At 37.5% G+C, this 24,787-nt stretch overlaps 1 protein-coding gene across 3 annotated transcripts in view; it reads left to right on the forward strand.

Moving 5' to 3' along the window:
- Positions 1–23,801, forward strand: part of GNAS (GNAS complex locus) — a 159,627-nt gene extending 135,826 nt beyond the window's left edge. For all 3 annotated transcript variants that reach the window (XM_050907048.1, XM_050907050.1, XM_050907049.1), the window contains 7 exons: positions 14,464–14,518; positions 16,244–16,317; positions 17,100–17,158; positions 19,084–19,204; positions 20,244–20,374; positions 20,899–20,966; positions 21,855–23,801. In XM_050907048.1, coding sequence (XP_050763005.1) covers positions 14,464–14,518; positions 16,244–16,317; positions 17,100–17,158; positions 19,084–19,204; positions 20,244–20,374; positions 20,899–20,966; positions 21,855–22,001 — 655 coding nt within the window. In that variant the 3' untranslated portion in view covers positions 22,002–23,801. The remainder of the gene's footprint in view (positions 1–14,463; positions 14,519–16,243; positions 16,318–17,099; positions 17,159–19,083; positions 19,205–20,243; positions 20,375–20,898; positions 20,967–21,854) is intronic.
- The last annotated feature ends 986 nt before the right edge of the window (positions 23,802–24,787 follow it).

The raw sequence follows: 24,787 nt of genomic DNA on the forward strand, positions 1-24,787 counted from the left end.
TCATCTTTCCCACTGCAGCAATTCTACCCATGATTTTTAGTGTCCATTGTAGTTCAGTTGTTCTCCTGAGACTGTTTAAATGTTCCTTTCGTGTAGCAGAGGAAATTTTTAATCTGTTAATAAATAATTTAGGTTTAGGGTTTCAGCCATTTAAAATGCAAACATGAGACACTGCCCTCTGCAGACAAAGAGATGGTCAAAATGTGTGTCCTCTACTAGAATCTTACGGCTTTTAGTCATCCAGTGGAATGTGGAAATTTTCTGGAACTTGAATGCACACCTTGGGCTCTTCAGTTTGGTTTTTCTTTCTCTCAGATTCCCTGCTGCCCAGTTGTGATTGAGTGGGGGGGGGCGGGGAGTCTACCCACTTGTGGTGCAAAAATGAGTTGTTATTCATAGCTTTGTGATACTTTCTTTTCAGTGTAATAAAAGAAAAAAGCATAAACCAACATCGCTGGAGGTTTCAGAATTAATGCCAGCTGAGATGAAATTCTTTTCCACCCCTCTGTGTTTGTTTCACACTACCTGCATAGATAGAGCTCAACACACCATTTTGTACTTGCTTCACAACCATAATGGCTAGAATCTTTCTTTCTCCTTTCTCCTTCCCCCCATCCCCTGAGGAAAGGGGGGCTAAAGTTAAGGTTTCCAGAGAATGTGGCATTAATTTAAACTTAGCAGAGTTTTGTACAGTATACCTCAACGCAGAGGTTCTCTTCAGCCTCAGTAGAAGGGTGGTTTGTGGTCAAGGCTCGGGCACTGCCTGGGAGCACAGAGACCCATGTCAGGAGAGAAGGATGGGGCTGTGGGAGAAGACTCCCTGCCCAGGCTTCCTCAGTCCTTGGCCTCTGTGTAAAGTCTGCCAACAAGGAGGCCAGTGAGGATGCTGAGACTGCAAGGGCGGTGCGTATGTGTCACCTTTAGTACCTCCTGAATCTTAATATTCTTCTGAGTATAAGGTTCCATTTCAAGGTGGAGATATCCGTTCTGCTGTTGAGGGTTTTTAAAGTTATAATGCTGAAATAATTATGTTCTATGAATAATGTATTTAGTAATTGTTTAAGTAATTAGAACACTTTTATATAACTGTAATAAATAGAGTTAATAAAGCTAGTTTAAAAGAACTAATTCCACCTGAAGCAGCTACGTTATCACTTCCTCATTGTAGCATTGTCTTAAGCTAGTTAGAGAATAAGGGATTTTAAAAGTCCTTCCAAAATTTCCCCTCGCCTCCTTTTTCCTGTGCACTCACCCAACAACTCTTTCTCACACATGCGCATCCATCACCCACACACATCTCTGAACGCTTACTCCAGTCCTATCTCGGTTCCATGTTTTGCAGTACCTGACTGCTCGTCTGTGAGTCAGGGAACTGCGATGGAAAACCTCTCTGTGCTGAAACCAGCAGACGTGACTCTTGGCTGAGAAAGGAAATAGGCTAAGGTTGTGCCTTGTCAGGGATTTTACTTTTCCTGTGCACACTTCATTCTAAACTTTCTGTTACTTCCATCTTAAAAGCACACAGCTTAGAAAAGTCCACGTTAAAAAATACATTTTGCAAATGTTAAAATACATTTTTTAAATTAAAAATGTTTTGCAAATACAAAGTATATCCTACTGTCTGTTTTACAGACATTGGAATGATTAGAGCTTTTAATACTATTTTTAAGGTCTTTTATAGCCAGTCTTCTGTTTTGAGAGATGAGATTTAAAGGAGTTCATATTTTTATAATGATTAAAATTCTGCTTCAGGATAAGTTAGGTTGAGTTAGCAGGTCAGTGGGGAAGAGAGGGGGAAGGGCAAAAATATTTTATTTAAAAGATTCTAAAATGGCATATCATGTCACTTGCTAAATTAGTACTGTTTGTGAGCCTTTGTAAAGCCACAGTATTCTGTGAGGTGTCCGTTTTAGTTGTAAGCTTAAAAGCACTAAATATTCAAATGTAGTTTGGGGAAATATTCCATAGTCAATGACTATCTATTGATGTTATCACGAACAGCATGTGAGTAAGCGAAGGTGGAGGGTCTATATTAGATTATCCTTTTAAGAGTAGCGAAAATCTAAGCAAAGAGCAAAATCATGAAACTGAATGACTGACAGTTCTTTTTGTTTGATGTGTTAAATTTCTGTGAGAATAAAAGAGGGCTGCACTTTTTCAGAAACATGGTCACTCCCTGTGAATGGCTTTCCCACAGAAGTAGTATGTTCACCTTTATTGTTTGCCTTTGAATTTGGCTTCAAGCTTGATTTCTTGCGCCTTTTAACTGCTTGAATGTAATGCGTATCCGGGAGAGACAAGCACTTGACTTCTTCATTTTATTGTATGGCAAAAGAACACAGAAACAGATATTTGCAGGCGATGCTTTTCACAGTAGCCGAAGATTAGTGTCACTGTACTGCTCAAAATTAACAGTATAAAATTGCTATTGTAGCTCTGTATCATTTGCTTGTTTTAAAATGAATTTTTTTAAGTATGTCTGGTATTAAATTTCATGATCAAGCAAATGTTTTCAAGAAAAAAGAATATATTATAACTCACTTCAGAACGAGAGGCGTGCTCTTTACAGGAGCTTTTAATACTAGATGCCAGGTTGTGTGCCTCCTTTTACAGAGGCCTGGAGTTGTTTTTCCCAAGTTGGAAAAAGAACATTGTAAAAAAAAAAAAAAAAAGGGAGGGGGCGGGGGGAAGCATGCCTCTGAGAAAAGCGAAAACTGAAATGTGAGCTGTTGTGAGTTGTTTAAACTGTCGGCTCCTGAACAGGTATTGACAGGTAGTCCCATGCAGACACTGACTGCCGTTCCAGTCCTGAGTGCCTGCAGCAAGCATCACGTGTGACGCTGGCGTAAAAGAAATGAAACATTTGAGTGTCCTATGAGCAGGATAACAGTCAAAATTACTGCCTTTTTGCAACAGAACCTAAATTCCTAAAATACTGAACAAAAATCTCAGTTGGGATGGCGCCTAAGTAGGCAAAATTCAAGCATTGGGTTTATATTGTTGCATATTAAATACACGTGAACTATTTCTCTGAAGACCCTTGTACAAGTGTATTTAAATAAGGCAGTGAAGTCCTCCCTACCACCCTGCTCAAAACCCAGCAGCAGTGTGTCCTCCCATTGTTTTGGGCTCATCTGGGGCCTGATTCCTTCCCTGAGCTATCACTGCTTCCCTAGTTCCTGCGGAAACTCAATCCTGGGATCAGAATTCCTTTTCTGTCACGTGAGCTCATGTCAGCTCCACCTACGTCCATCCCTAAAATTTCTGTTAAAAATGATGTTGCCTGTTTTTCAGATAGCAGTTGGAGAAGTGCCTGGTTCTGTATTCTCAGTGTTTGAGGTTTAGGTTATACAAGCCACACACAAGCTGAATAATGTGGAAACTATCTGAACCTTTGATTTGTCCATTTTTGCAGATAGCTCTGTTTCTTCAAATTATGGAAACTAGTATGAAGTATTAGTTTATTAATTCTTTTATCATCTGAAAGGCATGGTGCAAATACCAATAAATAATGCTTATAAAGCATTTTGTGGCTGTCAGATAGTATAGTTTTATTCCTACTTCAGATCTAGCTCTTTGGTTGTCTCTTCTTTTTTTTTTTTTTTTTTTTTTTTTTAACTTTCTGGCTGTGTTTTTTGGTTCCAGTCATTGAGGGAGTACGCTTTTATTAACATTTTAAATTATTAACATAATTTTATTTATTAGTGATGTCACTAATTTTGTCAGAATAATGCAATTTTAAAATTATATGCACATGATGGTCTTTACCAACTGAAAGTAATTCTACTGATTTGATGGCACTGGAGGGAGCTAAAGACCATGAGGACAAGGTTCATATAAATACTTTGTTGAAACACAATGAAAGGATATCCCATTAGGTTCACCTGTTTTAATTGCTCAGAGCAGCCTACAGTAGGGGACATACACTTATAAAATGCATAGGTTGTTGCCATATTAAAAATGACATCTGAAATTGAAGCAATCATTTATTTGCTGATTTGAACTCAAAGATGTTGGGGGGTTTTCAAACAAATTTATATTCTGTAGAGGCACTCTTTAATTCCATTTAAAATTATTCTTATTGATTTTTGCCTAAATGACTTTGCTTAACCAGTCTCCTTAGTTAGCAGCAAATATTCTTAAATCTGTCTAAGAATATCCCTGTTGCACCTGATTGATTTAAATAGATTTTGAAAAATTACTAAATTTAAAGTTTACCTCCAAGTTCAGCCCCCACAGAGCAAAGGAGTGATGCAGTCAGTGATGCGGTTATGTTGGTTTCTTCTGCTGTATATAAGGTCTGTGACTTTAGCTTATAATTAAAAACAGCTAACAGCAGAAAAATCCGTGACCTTGTTCGTAGATATAGAGCTTTTTCTACCTTCCAGAAAATAGGCATGAGAAAAAATATATTAAGAATATGGATATTTAAGGGCGGACAGGGTGGGAGAGAAGTTCACAATCAGCCGTACTTGAGTTCTCACTAGTCCAGCTTGATGGCTTTATAGATAGCAAAGACCATGGACATAATTTGTTATTTTCTTACAATTAAGTATTAGACTTCAGCTTTTCATTCCTTGTGTAAAATTAAAAATTGCAGTCTTCAGTGTGCAGAGCTCTTGCTGAAATAACTGAAAAAGATAGTAAACTTGATGGAGTACCTAGGAGTTTGATTCTTCAAGATGACAGTCTTTGAGAGTCACAGGAGGTTAAAACCATTTTAAGCATCAGGAAAGACAGAAATTGCAGCAGGTAAGTCACAGAACAGCCCAGGAGTGCAGGCTGCGGCGTCAACTCTCCCATTCACCATGCCCGATTCCCGCCCTCATGTCCAGGGTTTGGTTTCCCTGGGATCTCTGGAGGCCCAAAGTACCACTTGCCTTTCATTCTACTTCCAGTAATGCATGAATTGTTTAGATATGGCTGATATTTTGATTTCTGATTAATTTGCTTCTTGTTTTATTTTAAACACCGATTCATTAATAGGGATAAGTAAAAATGAAGGCAGGCAAACAAAACTGTTTTAAAGTGTAAAGGAAAAGATAACATCCCGTATGTAAGGCAGTAGATCTGATAGTGTTTTGCAAGAGACAGGATCATTAGTTAGATCTGAGTCTCTGGTGGTTTTGGCCCACCAAAATTCAGGAAGAAAAGTTGGAGAAGAGGGGCAGAAAGCAAAATGAAGTGAGAAACTTTGTTACGTGAACGTTTAATTGCTGCTCCTTTTCCCAGGTTTTTTGTCGTCTTTTGCAACCTACTTAAAAAAAAGAAAAAGTTAATAGGGATTGCGCCATGTTCTCTCCCCCCCCCCCCCCCGCCCCATGTTCCCACCCTGGGCTTGCCCTGGAATCAGATCATGACATAGTGATCTCATCCATACTGTTACCTTTCATTTCTGTACCCAACCTTGGCCTTGGATCAGCTTCAGTTTCTTCCTGGCACAGTGAAGTAATTTTCTGGGGCGGGGTGAGGGGCTGTTCTGAAGTTATTTGACATATACAGGCTTGTATTGCGGAATGAGCCTCGGGGGCATGCAGTAGTGAGTTGTTTTTAATTGGTCTGTTTTGGTAGTTGTGAGAGTGTGAAAATACCTTCGTACAAGTTCACAAAGTAGGAGTAAAGGCAGCTGGAGCAGCCTCAAGTGTTTGGGGTTTGTGTCAGTTATCGGTGGGGGGAAGCTGTGCAGCACGGGTTTCATCTGAAAACCGGTAACTGAGTACGGTCACAGGCAGATGGCTGTAATGTTCGGGATAAAACGTGCCCCCGGTCTGTGGGAAGTGTAAAGGAGCACAAACGATCTGCTTGGGGGAGGCATCCCTCCAAAGCCATCGCTGGAGGAGGAGGGATCTGTAAGCAGCATCAAGTCAAGGTGAAGAGTTAATGGCAGAGGGGATCTGGCAGGTGTCCTGGGGCTGCTGTGGAGGCCCTTCCAACAAAGGACGGGAGTGTTGGCCAGGTTTGGGTTACCTTGTAGTGTTTTCTGCTCTACAGCCCTCTCCCTCTCATCTTTCTCCCAGACAAAACCGGAAAGTTTATTCATTATATGAGCCAGAAAGGGCTACCTTGTAATAATTTATGAATTGCTTTCTTAAGGAAGAAAAAAAATATATAGTTCTTTTTTATATAATTTAAATCAAAACTTGCAGTTGATTATAGGCTGTTAAACTAACTTGGAGTATCTTTATAAAAACCAATAAATCCTGAATTGCACTGCATTGCATGTTATAAAGTACATTTTCCAAAATACTTCTGTGAAAACTGCTGTTTTCTGAAACATACATTGTTCAGATGGCAAATGAGCAAACTGGATGTGGTAAAAGGAAGGGGGAAGGGGAGGGAAGTTTACATACAGCTTTAAGCCTGGATGGAAGTTACTCTACAATTTTTAGAAATGAAAATATCCATGTAGGGACCTAAAGGAATCCTGTGGGCTGATGGTGCAGTTTGTGTGGAGCGCGTGCACGGTGCCTTTATGGCATACAGAAGATATTTTACTGTGGCTTAATAGTTATTATAGTTGCAAGTTTTTGATTACCATCTGTAGTCTGTTGGGTTTTGATAGAGCAACTAAGATCTTATATTTTCGAAGTGGTGTTTGCTGTGTTATGTCACGCTGAATACTATTCCAGTGTCTGTGAAACAGGAAAGTCTTACAACTTCAGTTTGATTCCTGAACTGTTGCTTTCATATGCTGTAGAAAATATTGAATCTCCTGATTATACAAATGTCTTCTGTTGGGTAATATTGACAAATATACTGAATAACATTTTTGACATAACATTCTGTTCCCACACAGATAATTTGGATGTAATTGAATGGGTTGATCAAGAGCCTGTGCTAAAAATACGACATTTTCTCACCCACTAAGTGAAAGAAAATGCTTGCTCAAAAGGCAGTTTTGTCAAGCAGAGCCGTTGGAAAGTGGGCTGGGTTATGCCGTGACTACTGATTCTGCCTTCCACCTCTGAAGGCACGGCTCAGGTCTGGCCTGAGTTGCAGACACAGCTGGTTTGTAACCTCAGCGTAGTCCACGGCTGCAGTTTCGTCCCTGGTGAGGGTCCAAAGCAACGATGTTGAGAGTGAGGAGGAGAGCAGCCATCGCTGCAGCCTGGCGAGGGGTTTGGGGAACCACGTCTCGTACCAGGCTCTTGGAGGCACTGAGCAGCCTGTGAATGATTTTAACTGGAGCAGAGCGCTCCAGCCCGTGCAGGATCCCATCCGGGATGCCTGTCAGACTCGCAGGAGCACTTAAATACACTTGAGCCAAAAATGTACAGAAATAGTTAGAGGGGGAAGTTTTGAAGTTCTCTTTTATTTTTTCTGTTTTTCCTTATTTTAATGGTCTCCTGGGCAAGACTGCATTGTTACAGTTTCAAAAGCGGTATGGTTTTGCTGCAGACTAGGGGAAAAGAAAGAAAAATAGACCTTAGAGAAAGACTGACTGTTTAGTGTGCAATAAAGTAACTTTTATACTTCTCCCAGTCTCCTATCAAATAAATCTCATGCTAACAAGCAATCAAAACCGTGTCTCTGCCTGCCGCTCCGCACAAGCTGAGCCGCATTGTACCTTTCCAGCCTTTGAAACTGCCTGTGCCTATTTTTATTTGTCAGGCCGGGGCTGGGCTGGCCCCATTCCAGATGTGTCTCACAAGATTTGGTGCTGATGAGCTATTTATAGCACTGTGGTTCCATTGTCATGGCAACCGTACTAGAGGCCAAGGCGGCTGGGAGCTATTTCTGGACTTGTGCTGTAATGTAAAACTGATTGGGAAAGTTAGTGCATCCTCTAAGCCAGACTAACTTTAGACAGGCAGAGAGAGAGAAAAAAAAAAAGAGGCAACTACAACCTCTTAAAATAGATTTTTCTTTTTCTCCTACCTTTATCCCATTTCTCTTTTTGAGTGCTAGCAGTTTTTTAAGAGATGGTTTGCCTTCTGCTGGATTTGTCTAAAATTCATTCGTGCCTCGCGGCCTCCTGGCGGATTACCCTTTTTTAATTATGCAGTTTAGGAAGCTGGGTGCGTAACCAGCCTTGTTTTTAGGGCAAGGTTTGCATTTCATGGCAACACAAAAGCAAGGGGGCTTTGCTGGCTGGTCGGTGGGGTATGTTTAGGGGTTTTTGCAATAGTTGCAGTTCTTTATACCCCGTAGTTCTAATATTCTATTTTTTCTGTGTGCTTCATGTTCTCCACACCATATAAGGAACTGTAACCTTGATTACCACAAGATGATTCCAAATATATGGAGTCATACTTTTCAGCTTTCTCATTATTTGCTTCAAAATTAGACCCATGGTGCCCCTCCGCCTCCAAGTGGCTGGAATGCTGGAGGTTCTTCTGTAATTACAGCTGGGGCCGCTCTCAAAATCACTTTTCTGGGATATGTATGCATTAATACTATCTATAATTAAATTCTGAGCTTTAGACTGTTTTTAAATCTTGTTGTGTGATTTGCTGCTTCAATAAGGAAATCATAATAACCGTTTGACTTGAAATTGGAAATAAAATATTTGCAGCTTCTTGGGAAAGTTTTCTGAAGAGTTGTCTTTTGGTTTACTTCTGTTCAAGTCTTATACTACATTTTGAAGTTAATTTCCAATGTAAATCTGGTTTTCAATGGGGTCCTTATGTCTGAGAACTGACATGCAGAATTTCGTTACAGGAACATCGTATGAGAGATGGTTTTACATGCAATATAGTGCTCTCATAATTATACCAATATTTGTTACAGTACTGTCCCTATGTGCCTGTCTCTAAAGGTTTTTTTTTTCCCCTCTCAATTTTCTTTGTCAAGTAGTTAAAGTAATTGCAAAGGTTTCGATGGAATTTTTTCTCTCTCTCCTTATCTAGTTTTGTTTAGGGGGAAGAAAGAGCTGTGCCTTTCTGAATATTTTTAATCGTCCAGTAACATGTTTGTGGCATGTCTTCTGTGACCACCTTAACAGTAAAAACTCCACCTTTGCAAATCATAGAAAATATCAGTGTATCTTTAAAAACAAACAAACACAAAAAGTCTACTAATGTGTCCCAATTTTAATCTTTAACTTCATTTTGAGGAAAAACATGACAAGTTTGGTTTCATATACTGTCCATGTTTGCAGCATACCATAAATACTAGCAGATTGAATGTTTGCTTATTTTATTTGTATCATTCCTGTAACTTTGCCTGCTTTTCTGCTTCTCTTGCAACATAAACTAGCTGAAATGTAAAAGAAATCTTTATCACCAGTTTAAGGAATAGGATTTCCCCCCCTTTCAATATCCTGCTTGCTCCCAAGAACAGCAGCAGCAGACAGGCTTGAGGGACAGTCGATGTGCACATGCATGCTTGCAACTGAAAATAACCCCTGTGCCCTGGAGTTATTGTCAGTGTATTGGCCTGCGTGGGAAGCCATGGTTTTGACACTGTAACAGACCTGGCTTTTCAGGGTTTGGAAAACTCTTCTGTATTAACGTGTTTTTAAACTGTGTTAAAGTTACAGTACACACATCATGTATTTCTCAGCTCGAATACCCTTTTAAAGAGAGTATTATATCTTTGTACTAATCCTGTGACTCTGGCTTCAGCATAGACAACATAGCTAAAGAAAGAATTTCTCAAGTAGTTAACTGTTTAGCTTTTAGAAGGCTGTTGCTGAATAACATAAAGGATTATGGCAAGTACTAAAAAGAGGGTAAAGTGGAAGTAAAGCATGATCTGTTCTGAGAAATAAAAAATACACTCTTGTTTATAAACACTATTAATGTTGAGTTAAATTTCACCTTAAAACTACTTTAGGGAGCTTTGAGTTAGTTTTGTAGTCCTAATAGGGTATAGATAAATAAATAAAAATCTGGTGGGCATTTGCACAGTTTGGTCTTTAGGAAGATCAGTAAACGAATGCTAATTTCTTTTTGGACACAGAAACCTGAATTGTAAAGACTTGTTTTAGAGGTGATCAGGGTAAATACAACTTCAATTCTTAGTAAAATCTTGATAATTCTTAGTAATAGTCTGGTTAATTCTTAGTAATATCTTGATAAAAACACATGACTCAGAGGAAATGAAAATTCCATTTCCACTGACTCAAGGGACTCTGGGCAATTAACTTACTCCCTGTGTGCCTACCTTTAAAATAGGGTTAATATAAGGTGTGCGTTTCAGGATGCGATGGTAGAGGCAGGAAATGCAGCATGAATGAAGGCAGGCAGGAGTTGTGAGTATGATTTACTGTCTGTAAAATACCTTGAGGCTTTCAGAGGCAAGAAACTTCACAAATACGGAGTTCCAGTACTACTGTTGAGGGTTATAAGTTATAAACAAATGTTTTATTTAGTTGGGATTGAAATTTTGAATTCTTGATTTGCAGTGTCTTACTGACACTAAAGATGAGATCTTAATATGTCTTTTAAGAGAGACATTTTGTATACAAATTCAGGTTATGACTTGACCAAAAAAAAAAAATCTGTTGGAAATAAAGCTCTTCAAATGTAGGTGTGTTGTCAGTTTGAAGAGACCTTTCCAGTGTTGTTCTAGACTGAAAACAAAAGCTCTTCTTCACAAAGCAAAAAAAAATTCTTGTCTGCCAACCATTTCATCAGATCACAAAGAGTAAAATTTCAAGTTACTGTTTATTGAAAAGACTGTCAGGAAATGCTCAAGGAAAGGCAGTCTCATGTCCCCCTCCCCATTCTTCCCAAAACGGTGAAGTTGTGTTGTTCCTTGAGGTGGAAGATTTAATGTGTTTTATACCTTTTCAGTGGGGAAAAATGAGTGCAGGCTGCAGTTATTAGTCTGGCAGCAACATTGTTCATTCAGGAAATTCTCCCCACATAGGGATAGAACAACTTGCTCTGTGTGAAAGAACTCCAGAATAAATCAGTAACTGGCATATATCTTGATCTGAAAACTGGGACGTGGTTTTGACATAATAGGCTTATTAAAAATTTGGAAAGAATTGGGGATACGTGTATGACTTAATTACTTTGACCTGCAGGAGCTAAGGAAAGCTTCTGTGTATCTCTCTGTATGAAGTCTGCCTCCAAAGTGCACCCCTTAAAATTAAAGACACTTGATTCTTCACAAAGATCTGTTTAAATCATTTCACGTGTGTTTTTCCTTCCCCAAGCTGAAGAAAGGGACCCAAAAACAAAGCGCATTTTTTATTTCAGATTGTTTTAAATTTTTGTTAATACCTTTCATTTTAATATCTCAGGGACAAAAGTGCTGCTGTCCTAGAGATGCTTCTTCTCCAGTGTTGCTGACTACAAATGACCTAAAGTCTTTTTTTTTATAAAAAAACAAACAAAAAAAAAAAAACAAAAAAAAACCAAAACGTGTCATAGCAGTATCGATGTTTTATAGCACAGGCAAAAGTGCCTTATACTAAGTGACAGTATTTTGCAGAGCAATAACTGATCCTGTTATTTAGTCATGTCCAGAATCTGGCCCTAAGTGAGAATTGGCAGTGATGCTGAATGAATGATTTGCTTTCTGGAAAATAGCTTTCCCGTATAATCTCTGGGAAAATTTTACAGAAGAAAAAAACTGACTTTGTAACTTGGTGCAAGACTTGCTCGCAGTATAAAATTTGGTTTTGTGGTTTGACAGTTTTATTTGAATTATTTCACCAAGGTCACTTTTCTTTCTCCCTATGAAATTCATTGCTGACATAGTAGATGGGCATATCTCCAGTAGACTTAGAACAATCTATAACAGCAGTGAATTCAGCACACAAAGTAGTACTGAAGTGGCCTCACTTGTGTTTTGGGTAGAGCATAACAAAAATTAAAAATAGAAATTAATGATGGTGAATTTGTTTTTATTTTGAATTAGGTTTTGTTCTCATCTGACTTGATGATTAGTTTAATTTACTGGATAAATTACTTGGTCTTGACTAACATTGACTTAGAAGTCTCTGACCATAGTGTATTGATCTTTTCTGAACTCTCATGCTTCCACTGTTGCCCCTTATTTTAGGTGTATCAGAGTAGATCAAATTTCTGCTACTCTTTTCTCCTTACAGACACATTTATTTTTCATTTGACCAACTAGAAGAATAGTCCCCTTTCCTTATGTTTGAGCAAAAAATCAAACTGGTTTTTAATGTCTTTAGCCCTTTTTAAAGTCGCTAGAGCCGACTTTTATGAAAAGGCATACGCACAGGAGGAAATCTTCATTTAACATATTGCTTCGCTCCATTTTCCCTAAAATGCCACTGGAAGCAGGGTGGGTTTTCTGGTAACTATCACACAGTGAAAGACTTCCTTCTTGAACGAGTATTGTTACGAGTATCAGATGTTACTGAATGTTGGAACTTGTTTTGGGGGGAAGAAGAAATGTTTATTCCATTCGAACTTGTTTTACCTGGCATGAACATTGCTATTGGAATTCATCTCAAGTACAGTACTGCTGCTCCTATGTGGCTGATGTTTTTCAAGGAAATCATAGGCCTAAAAATAGTCTGCATAAACACCAGTAAGAGGTTTGTACTTTCAGTTCCAGGTTTTAGCAATATCTTGTTGTTATTTTCTAATTGTCAGTTTCCAAAATCCATTAAGCTGATTAGCAGAGTGTTTAAAAACAAAAAAACAAACAAACAAACAAAAAAAACCAAAAAAACCAACCAAACCCAAAAATCCACCTCTTGTGGGACCTTGCATAAAATGTTATGCTCAGATAAGTTCAGTACAGAAAGGCTGGGTCATTGTAGTAATCACCTTTAAATCTTTATGAATATGTTATGTTCTGAACATTTTTCAAGCATCCTTCAACTTGTGAAATTGCCACATGATTCTGAAACTGTGGTCTTAGGAGAGAATATAATGTGGCAACACTCGTACTAGTTGGAATTCATGATTGTTGTACGTATTTAACATCCTCTGTGTACTGAACAAAGAGCTTTACTTCTTTTTCTTTGGATTAAAAAAACAAAAAATTTACTTAACAGCCTGGAAGAAATGAGGAAAAAATCCAGCTTGCAAATTGCAGTAGACATTTTGTCATCAATTTTATCCTTGTATATCTGTCTCCACATCACCTTTCGTGATGGAAATTTATCTTTACGCTTTGTCTCATGTTTCTAGTAACATGTTTACTAGATACATTTTAATGTGTTTAAAATTCTGTAATTCAGACTAAACAAAAATTACTTTTCATTTGTCTCTGAAACAGGATGGTCATCTAGTTCCTGGTGAAAAAGGGCTTTACACTGAAGCCACTGTTAAAATGTACAATTATTTTTCCTCTTTCCCCTGCTTTTCATTAGGTGTTTTAGAAAGTCAGTTACGAAGCAGGGGCTGAAACTGAGGGCTAAGACCCTTGCTGATTTTAATGGGGTTTGGTTTCCGATTTGCAAATCTGGGACGTGGCTACCTTTTCCCCCCCTTTAACTTGTTGCCTGCGACCGTAATTAATGCACTTTCAGTGTACCTACCTATGTGTAGGGGTTGAAAGGGAAAACTCACCTTTTCTTTGTGCTTTCTGCTGCATAAAGAATTAATGCAAAGGAATTTAAAAGGAAACTTAAAGTATATTGGTTTTCAGGCTGTGATTAATCATTAATATTACAGGTAAAGTTAACTGTAGAAGCATTGCTAGATCTCCTAATAATACTGAAATGGAATGTGTCTGAGCACGGTGCAGCCCTGCTGCATGCTTGGTGTTGGACAACGTGACTGGGGGTGCGACTAGCATAAAATCTGTATCCTGAAGCTGCTGGTTTGCTACGTCTTCGAGTCTCATAGTAACGCAATAAAACAGAGTTAACAAATTGGTTCCTTGAGATTTTTGCTCTTTGAGTTGAAGTGAAAGATAATTAGGAGGTTACAGTTAGTTGGTAAAAACATTTTAAAGACTCCAGGATATCCTCTTTAGGTAATGCCTAATGAATTTGAATAAAATAGATCTTTTTATATCTATTTGGCCTACTACTGCTGCTTCTCCAGAAAGTAAACTGAAAAACTGGTACCAACAATTGACAGAAAAATCAGTATTCCTTCTCACTTAACTGAACTTGTAATGAAATTGGTTTAGGGATTTCATTTATTAAAAGAATTATAGTGACAATAAATTTTTTAAAAATATTCACCTTAATTTCAGGAGAATTACATGTAGGCAATTTATTTGAGTCATTGCTTTACTGTTAGCGGTAGCAGATTATATTGTACAATTTATATGAATAAATTACCGAAATTAAACTACTTGTATGTCTGTTAGCGGAGGGAGCAGAGTGGGAGGGGGTTGGAATGAGATTACCAGACTTGATTAATAAAACTGTGGATTTGGCCCTCTGCTGGGTGGTGCTAGGAAGTGCATGTTTTAAATACTAGCACATGTATGTTGAGCAATTTAAGTGTATTCAGCATTTTGTGAATCTGAGTGCATTAAAATATAACAACTCTTATCTGGGAACCTGTCAGTTACTAAAGCGTTACATAGTTTGTCTAATTTGAGAATAAGAAGTTACTCTTTTTCTTTCCCCAGTTTTCTAGACAAGATTGACATAGTCAAACAAAATGAGTATACACCGTCTGACCAGGTAAGGAAAGTTTCATTAAGAAATTACACGATTTATCTGCCCTCTCCATCTTTGAGGATAACTGTCTCATTAATTTTCTAATTGCCATTTGTGGCACTAATACAGATATTACCATGTACTGTACATATTTAGTGTTCCAGTAAAAATTACTTTGTCATTTGGATTGAGATTATGTTTATACATGTAAATGTACTGTGAAATAAAAATCTGCCTAGATTCAAGACTTACATCATGCTTCTGTGGCAGTAAAACTCAAATAGCCATTTGAATGAGTAATTTATAATGTTTTGCCCTCCTTGCTGAATAACCGTCATGCACTTTCTTTGATGCAAAGTTGATTGGTATCTTCTCAGCCCCACTGGCTCCCACTGTAAACCAGATTTTGTAAAAATAACCTTGTTAGAAGATTTTATTTTTTTATCAGAATAGGAATTGTACTTTTCATTTTGTTACAGATTATCTGACGATCTTTTTAGGACCAAATCCCTAATCCAAAATCACATGTATATTCCTAACTTTCTGCTCATAAATAATGCAGTTAGGCATCTAGCGTACTTTTATAGGACAAATAACCAAAAAAACATATTAATGTCCCAAAACTTTCACAGACAGTATTGATGAGGATAGCAGTTTGTATCCTTTAAAGTTGTCAAGAATAAATTAATCATTCATCCTTTTAAAAATCTGAGGGTTCTTATAAATGAGGCTTTCTTATCACTGAAATCATTCTATTTTCAAGAAACAAAATATTAAAAATATAGGTTATTGTATTTGAGATTTGGAGCAACTAATCTTCAGATATGAAACTTCAAAACAAGTATCAGTTTTATATTGGAGGCTAAGGGTCTGCTGCAAACGTTACAATTTATCTGCTATTTAGACCCGTTCTGAAGAACACCAAAACTTGAAGTCCTAAATTCTAGAACCTTTAATTGAATTCGAAGTGGTATTTTGTAGTTATATTTGGACTGTGTACTCAGTCTGCAGCCTACGCAGATTAGGTTCTTCTAGATCAGTTACCCACTAGGCACTGTATATGGCTGTCACAGGTTTGCAATACACAGTAAATAAAAGCCAATACAGTTTGGTTTTAATAGGATTTTGTAGCGCTTGTAACAATTTCACTTGTTTGTAGCTTACAACTTCTGATTATCGTTTTTGTCTCTACAGGAAATTTGAAATTTTATCTTTGAAAAGCCCAATTCTTATGAGATTTAAGTGGTTGAGCTCTCAGTTCTTTGAAGGAAAAAATGGAAAATTCTGAGACCTAGACACTTCTTTTAATAGCCAAGCATTGAACAGTTGGGGGAGAGATCTATCTTCTGGGGTTGGGAATTATTTGGTGGTAATTTAAAGATCCTGTTGTGTGCCACAATCCCACTGAAATCTGTGAATGCATCATCTAATCTCTAGGGATGGGTCTGCACTGTTCTGAACACTTGCGTTTGCTTTAAGTGGCCTGTAAATGTTTCCTCGTATTCCACGCTTGGCACGTACAACCTGCTTGTGAAAATATAAGTACTTTAAATGTTGAGCACACGCATATGTGTGCACACATGCTCAAGATCAAAACCTTAAATGCAGTTTCATAATGCTCTGTTCCTTGTTTTTGCAGTACAGCGTACACTGTCAGCACTGGGTAAAAGGTTTTTATTTCTGTTGCTGGATATATGAAGAATTACGAAGTATCTGTGTTGAATCAGTGACTTTTCCTTTATGCTCTAGGATCTTCTCAGATGCAGAGTTTTGACATCAGGAATTTTTGAAACCAAGTTTCAGGTGGATAAAGTAAATTTTCAGTAAGTATTCTTATTTTTTTCTTTTCTCCCCCCCACTCCCCCCCCCTTTTTAATACAATGTAGACAAATACCAGGGTAAATTGGAGGACAGTCCACTATATAGTCATTGAGAATACTGTATTTCTCAAGGTGATGTTTAATAGAAAGCAAGTATTTTATGATGTTTTTACTTTAGTAGTCTGGCTTTTAAAAGAAATGCAAATTGGTGTGCAATTTTCTGCTTTTATTTTAAATCGCAAAGAATAAAATGCTTTAAATCTATTTTTACTAATGCCTTTTCTGAGTATTTGATTCATTGCTAGTTTATATAGTGAAATATTTGACCAAAAACTTTGTACATATATAAGTAACAGAAAATACACGTTCTCTTTACTGTCCCAGGTTAGAAAGATTGCTTGACCCGAACAAAAACTGCTGAGTTTTAGTCTGGTCTTGTTGACTTTAGATCTGTGATACTTGTTTCAGCAAATGAATTGTTGTCGGACCTTTTTTAATGTCTTAGCTTGTAAGGGTGAAGATGAATCTGCAATGTACATACACCACAATTTCTTACCTTCAAGTGTAGGTGTTAGTGAAAGTAAACATAATGATATTTTGTGATGAAAGCTCTGCGTGCATATGTTGGTGGACCGTTACCTGTTCAGGTTCTCATAATCCTCGATTCCTTTTAGCTTCTATCACACAGAAGTCCTAAAATTTCTTACATTTTCTGTTTGCATTTGGGGAAAAAAAAACCCAAACACAAAATGTATTCTGACTCGATTTATGTTTTTTTTTCTTAGTATGTTTGATGTTGGAGGGCAACGAGATGAACGCCGAAAATGGATCCAGTGTTTTAATGGTATGATTAGAATTTATGTTTGTTTTATAAAATAGTTCTCTGCAAAATTGTAATGCCCAATCTTAATTTTCTCACTGCGTGAAAGCCATCTTTTCCATGTAGCCTGATAAGGAATTATCTGAACAGTCATGCGGGATGGAATTTTTCTTGACATGTAAACTTCTATAACTGCATAGAATATCTTTAGGGAGAATGTAGCTGGAAAGGAACTCCAATTTGATAACTTAACATAGCTTGTCCATTTTCTTCAGCTTCCCTCGCTTCATTTAATTAGGTTTTTTTGATGATGGGTTTGTGCATTATTTGCCAGCTATTTGCCAGCCAGAGTGTTAAATTCCAAGATACATTCTGTCTTCCAAGTGAAGGTTTACATGTTTGTGCCTATACAAAATATACAATTACAGGATAATTAATATATGCATAAAATCAGAATATCATATTTTTGCACATAATTGCAGCCACATTGCCATGTCATGGGTGCTTCTTTCCGAATCAGCACTGCCCCATTAACGCAGTATGAGATTGTGGGGAACATTAGTCTTGTTCGACATGGTGTCGCATACAGTATGTAATATACTACAGCATTGTATAGTGTAGCCCCAAAATGCCCTGTCGAAAAGGTTTATGAGGGAGTTTATAAATCTGCTCTTTTCTAGGGAGCCATGCATATTAAAATAATTTATTGAAAAACAGTCCTAAGGGGAAGGCCCTTACTGAAAACATATAAACAAATACTCTCATTTAAGTAACCTGCATATAAGCTAGATTCCTTAGAATGCTAACATAGCACCAGCCTAGGTACAAGTAAGACCTGAAACGTCTGCAGGCATTTTGTAAGATCTGGAGTCTTCACACAGATGTCCCCATCAGTTTAGTTCAGGTGATTATATTCTTAACTCCCATACAATTTAAATTAGGTAGTTTTGTGTGTATCCTGAAGTGTTGCATGTACCTTCACTACAGCTGTTTATTTTACTCTGTATCTCTGTTTAGATGTTAAACCTTTCTCCACACAAGTTTTCTTAAAACTAGAGTTGGTGAAAATATTTGTGTCTTTTTCTTTGTTGTTTGGACAAAATATTTATGAAGCTATGCAAAAGTCTGTCTTTTTGTCAAAAAGTTATAATGAGATCCTACAGAATGGATAAAGTAGAATGCGACTTAGAATTCATCGTATTTTGTTACAGTTACTGTCAGAGTGTCACCTGAACACTTTATGTATGTGTGGAACTACTGTGCAGTACTTTCTTCTGTGCTATTAATAACAGATTTGTTTAGGTTTTACCTCTGCTCCTTCCTGTTACCTCATGATCTGACTCATCTCTTCTGCTGTTGATGTCTGAGGTAGATGAGCCTGGAAGTCGGTGTAAGGGGTCTGGAGCAACACAGAAACACAGAGTTCCGGATTCTGTGATCCTGGGAATATCTCCCAGGAAAGAGATAGGGGACTCTAAGCAGTATAGTACCCTATAGGAGGACTAGAGCAATTAACCATGAATTCACAGTAATCTACTATTTTTATTATTACTATTCACGCAGATCAAAAGTGCCATTTGTCCTGAGGTCTTCCCCCAAGGGCCTCCCTGTCCTTTCTTGATAGCTCAGAGTTGCTTTCTAAATTTCTTTACACCTTTTAACTCTTCTTTAAATTCTCCTCTTAGCTTTCTTCAGTTTCTCTCTCTTGCTTCTATTCCTTTCTTTTCTACGTTTTCTGTCAGCTTCTGTTCTGTGGCCTGCCTTTCCTATCTTTTAATGGTTTCTTTACTTTCTTTTTTTATTTCTGGTACTTAGAAAGCTGTAAGCAATAGCATTCCAGCCTGTTCTCTTCATGAAGCTGAAAGTCTGGCAGCTTTTTATTGAACTTTGGGATTCCTGGATATTTCTCCTGAAGTTTGGTATTAACTAATGGGTATTTCTTGATTTAGATGTGACTGCTATCATATTCGTGGTGGCGAGCAGTAGCTACAACATGGTTATACGAGAGGACAATCAGACCAATCGGCTTCAAGAAGCACTAAACCTCTTCAAGAGTATCTGGAACAACAGGTCTGTGATTTGAAGTTTCATTGTTCATATCACATAAATTAGTAATCCTATCTTATACTATAGTCAAGACTTGTGTACTGGGCCTGGCTAGGATAGAGTTAATGTTCTTCATAGCAGCTCATATGGTGCCGTGTTTTACATTTTGACCAAAACAATACTGATAACACACTAATGTTGTAGCTGTTGCTGAACAGTGTTTGCGGAGCATCAAGGCCTTCTCTGTTTCTCACTCTGCCCCTCCAGAGAATAGATTGGGGGTGCGCAATAGGTTGGGAGGGGACAGAAGCGGGCAGATGACCCAAACTAACCAAAGAGGTATTCCATACCATATAACGTGCTCAGCAATAAAAGGGAAAAGAGGGGGGTTTAGGAGGGTTAGCCATCTTGCTGGGTGTTGGTCTACCCACGGGAGGCAGTGAGTGAGTGCCTTTGCATCACTTGTTTTGGTTTGTTTTCTTCTCTCTTCCACTTACCCTTCACTTATTAAACAGTTATTATTTATATTTTTTTATCTTGACCCCCAAATTTTCTTGCTTTTATTCTTCCTTTCCTCTTCCTCCATCCCACTGAGGGGGAAAGTGAGCGAGCGGCTGTGTGGTGCTTCGCCTGTGTTATTTGCTTCTCACAGCACAGTCCAAGGCTTTGATCACAGCTGTCTACCTGTTACATTAATGTCTAATACACTCATCTAATTGAAGAAAACTCTGGAGAGTTACAAATTGGTAGTTGCCATATGGAGGCTGAAGTAATTAAAGCAGTGTTAGAGTAGCACACTAAAAAGTGGCTATGCTCACCTATTTGATGTATTTGGATTAGCAATAGAAAGTGGGCAACTTTCATTGCCCACGTTAGAAGCACACAAACAGAACTCGGGGTGTGTACACCCGGAATTACACCATTGGATTCAGGTGTAAAAGGAACCTTTCAAAATTATTATAGTGTGTCATATGACTGTTGTCTCCAGAACTGGATTAAGTTTCTTTTTGCTGTATGATCCTAGCTGTGCCCTCTCAGAGTGTTTGGTTTCAATTTTCTACAGGTGGCTACGGACCATTTCAGTAATTCTTTTCCTGAATAAACAAGATTTGCTAGCAGAGAAAGTTTTGGCAGGGAAATCTAAAATTGAAGACTACTTTCCAGAATTTGCTCGCTACACTACACCAGATGATGGTAAGATTTTTAAGTTTTAGTAGCAATTTATCATTTCCTTGTTAATCACATTTGTGGTGGTTTTGGTAATTTCAGCTAAGACTTGAAAACTCTTAAATAGATGTAATCTTCATTGTCTTTCAGCCAAACTGTAATGTTAAATTTTAGGTATTAACAATGGGAGAATCCTGTCTTTTATACATTTAATATATTAATAATTTCGTCATGCCAAAATCCTGTTACTTTGCTGGTGTAGACCACAGTACAGCTGGTCACAAATATGTCCTCTGGACTCCTCCTAGTCATATCTGTGGTCATTTCTCTAACCTGCCAAATGCCTGGTACTATGGCCACTGTAATATTCCTTTGTTCTCCTGAAATCTTGCTGTTTTAAATAATATGTTATGGTTTGTCTTATCTCATAGTCAGTTTTTCAAAGTATGTTTCTATCATATGTGAGCAGAAAACAGAACAAGTTACGATTTTTAGGTGCTGTCACCAAAAAACATCTGTTTTAATGAGATACTTATTTTATTATTAATCAGCAACACCAGAGCCTGGTGAGGATCCCAGAGTTACAAGGGCCAAGTATTTTATTAGAGACGAATTTCTTGTAAGTATTTCCTTTCTTTCAGTATTTCTTACGTGATTGTTCTCAAATATAAGCTCTTACGCACCTTCTACTATTGCAAAATGCTGTCAGGTTTTGTGGTGTTTGTATTTAACATCCACACTGCATAAAACACTGTTACGTTTAAGAGCTTTACTGCTGTTTGTTAGCTGCTCTTTGGATATTTGTTTGTTGACACAGTACATAATTAAATAGCAAAAGAATTGGTGAGAATTAAGAAACCTCAAATAGAATGATGAGTGAAGTCTTGCTGTTATTAATGGAGCCAGATTTTTATTCCATGCATTATTTCTAAAGATAAAGACTAATCAAAAGATGCATCATCTGTAAAATATTAATGTTCTTTTCATATTATCTTTCCCATTACTGGTCAGCTGAAGCTATAATAGACAGAGATTTTTTAAAATATTATTATAATTACTTGTAATGGTGAGCATGGCAATTAAATTGTGGACTCATTTTAAAATGGAGCAAAATAAAATTTTGAGGGAGTCTTTTTGTAAGTGTAAAGCAGGGTAAAAGCCTTGTACAAGGAGGCAAATGCCACTTTCTTCATGGACAATTGACTGGGAGTTGTGTGGCTAAATTCACCAAAGCTGCATATAAATAATAGCACTTTCTTGAGTTCTTGTTCAACGCTGAGATTCCCCAGTATGCAGTGACCTTCTCACCATATAATTCTGATCATTTTAAATGTCATGTTTTGGGTGAGAGAGTGAAAATTGTGGCCATTGCCACTTAGTTACACCCTTTGAAAACACAACTCACACATACGTATCTTAACCTTCATTCATCTGAGTTTTGAGAGCATGGGGGTTTTTCCCCAGTCAGTTTTATTTTAACCCGGTATCTCTTTCTCACTTTTAACAGAGAATCAGCACAGCAAGTGGAGATGGAAGGCACTACTGCTATCCTCACTTCACATGTGCAGTGGATACAGAGAACATCCGGAGGGTTTTCAATGACTGTCGGGACATTATTCAGCGCATGCACCTTCGCCAATACGAGTTGTTGTGATGGAGAGCACTTTTTTCTGTGTTTTGGACTCCTTATCCTTATTAAAAAAAGAAAAAAAAAACACCCTTGCCCACATAGGGTGGAAGAGAACTGTTTGAATCTCCCATTGATTTGCACCCCTCAACTTTTTCTCCTTGCTGGACAATAGCAGCACTTCTAAGCTTGCTTCTGTACCCCTCGGACAGTTTGAGATGGCCCCTAACACTTAAAAGGCCATTTCCATGAGGATTCCCTAACACTGTTATTAACAAAAAAGAAAAGACAAAAAAACCCAAAAAACCTAATTAGTTAAAAGCCCTGAATGTGGAGCACCTGAAAGAATTGGGGATAAAAAATTAAAACATAAAACAAAAATTGGGGAGAGAAAACTTTAGGTAATTTAGCACTGTTGTGGGCATAATCATATAACCCGTGATCTCCACTTTGTATCATTCACTGCATCAGACTAAAGAAGGTGCCAAGTCACAGACCAAGTTTGAAGACAGACACTTGAGTTTGGTTCTCTGACTGTAATGTGGCTTTGAACGGAAATACTGACAATTCTACAACAGACCTAGACAGTGCAAAAACCAACTGCTACCTTTCAGAAGGGTATTTTTAAAACCAGTCTTGGTGGTCTAAAGACAACCATGGACATTTATGAATTGAACTGCGTATGGCCTGTGATTGCAGAAAGAGTTAACCACACACTGTTTTCAGTTTGTCCACTGATGATCCCGTCTGCTATAAAAATCATTATCTGGACTGTAGTCCTCACAGTCTTTCCCTTCTTTTTCTTCTTCCCTCCCCTCATTTTTTATTTTACTGCTGGATTATTATTCTTGTACAGACTGTAAAATGTATTATTTTGTACAACTTTATTGAAAAAAAATAACTTGTAGAAGATCTTTGTGCCTTGATTATGGCTGTACCTGTACAATGAGCTAAGATGTAAGTATGTTTGATTGCGCTGTACAGCTTTGTCAACCCTATCTGCAGCATTAGCTCAAGGTAGGGAAAATTTATCTGTAGTTTAGTTTTTCTGGTTTATAAAAGAAGGAAAAATACTGTTTAGTAAAAAAAAAAAAGAAAAAAAGAAAAAAAAAAGAAAAAAGTACAAATTGTGCAAACTTAACCACTTTAAAAGTGAGGTCTTCAACAAGTGACCAGATGTTGCAGCATCATGCTTTTTAATTTTTAGCTTTAATTCATTTAAATCTCTATCCAAATGCAAAACATGGCTTGTTTCTACATAAACCAAATTTTGCTACAAATTATAAATGTTAGTCTTTGGTCATTCATAGTCCTTTTTGCTAAAGACAAAACCAGAACAATAACAGACACATAGGGCATCATGCAGGTCTGGTAACCATCTCTAGCCTGGGCCAAATACCCCACCAACCTCCACTTGCTGCGTGGGCATACTCCTACCAGAATGACAAGGTGTGCACTGCCCTTGGATTTGGCCACTGAATTCCAGTTTCAAATGACATTTTTATTTCTCTTTTAATAAAGAGAGACTTTAGAACCTTTTTGTTTTATATTAACTATATAAGTAGCTTAAAGTGAAGATGTGTGGATTTTTCTTAAACTTGAATAATTTATGCAAATTATATGCTTAGAACAACATGTGGTACAGTAAAAAGAAAAAGAGCAAAAATCACTGTAGCAATAAGAGAGCATGTAATTTTAGTAACTACTACACTGCTTTATATTTTATACCTAGGTGTTTTATGTCTCTGTGAGTGTGTTACTTTTTCATGTGTCTAAACCTACGTGTACAATTTGTACAGAGTCAGAAATTACAGCTGTAATAACCCATCTAGAACAGTGTTAGCCTATATTACTCAAACACCCCTGTTCCCCCTTCATTTACACCCCTAAACTGATCTGGATCTTACTGCAGTGACTTTAAAAAGAAAACAAAACAAAAAACAAACACCAAAATACTTGCCTCTCTGCCTTTCACACTAGCTTCCCTCCACCCAAGAGACTGTGTTAACTTTCTTTTTTGGGAAGAGGTCCAGTTTAAATTAAAATTAGGTGTGGTCAGTGATGTCTGTGCAGCTAGATTTGCTTCAGGTATCAGATGCCTTTCTAATACTAAGAACTGCAACTGTTCAGAACTGTGAGTTTCCATTGCTTTTGTGGCTAAACTTTTAAATGAAAATTAATTGCCTAGTCCATTTTCATGTAAAGAGCAGGGACGTGTTGGAGTTACTGTCCCATCACTCTTAATTCAAATTTACTAGTGATCTTCCGGAAGACACTAAATCGTCAGAAAATTTCAGCTGCGGTTGCTACTCATCTTTTAAAAATGATCTTTCCTGTTCACAGGTTTAGAAAGTGGCCACCTGAACTTTGTAGAACTGTAGGAGAACATGACCGAAAATAGGCCCCTACAATTTCAGAATGTATCCAGTGCCTGTAGGTTAAGGGCTGGTGTTTCCACTAGGTAAAAATGGGACACGCATAGTGGAAAGGAAATTCATTGTGAGCCTTAATTTTAGTTACAGGAGCCAAAATTTTTAATTTAGTGCCAACCCTTATCTTTTTAAGCCTAGGAGGAGTTGGTGTAAACACCAAATTTATAAGTGGGGAAAACCTGTAGTGGTGTGAGGAATGTAATCTCTCCTCTGAGAGAAACAAAGCACCTCCATTAAAAAAAAAAAAAAAAAAAAAAAAGGCTTCTTCCTCTGATAATGAGAAGGAGAGATAATAACAATGAGCTATATAAGACAGCAACAGTTTAAGAAACCTAAAGCTTTGTATGAACAGAAGTGTTTAGGGGAGTTTTTTTTTTTTCT

The sequence above is a fragment of the Gymnogyps californianus genome, chromosome 17, assembly GCF_018139145.2.
Source record: "Gymnogyps californianus isolate 813 chromosome 17, ASM1813914v2, whole genome shotgun sequence".
In the NCBI taxonomy this organism is placed as follows: domain Eukaryota; kingdom Metazoa; phylum Chordata; class Aves; order Accipitriformes; family Cathartidae; genus Gymnogyps; species Gymnogyps californianus.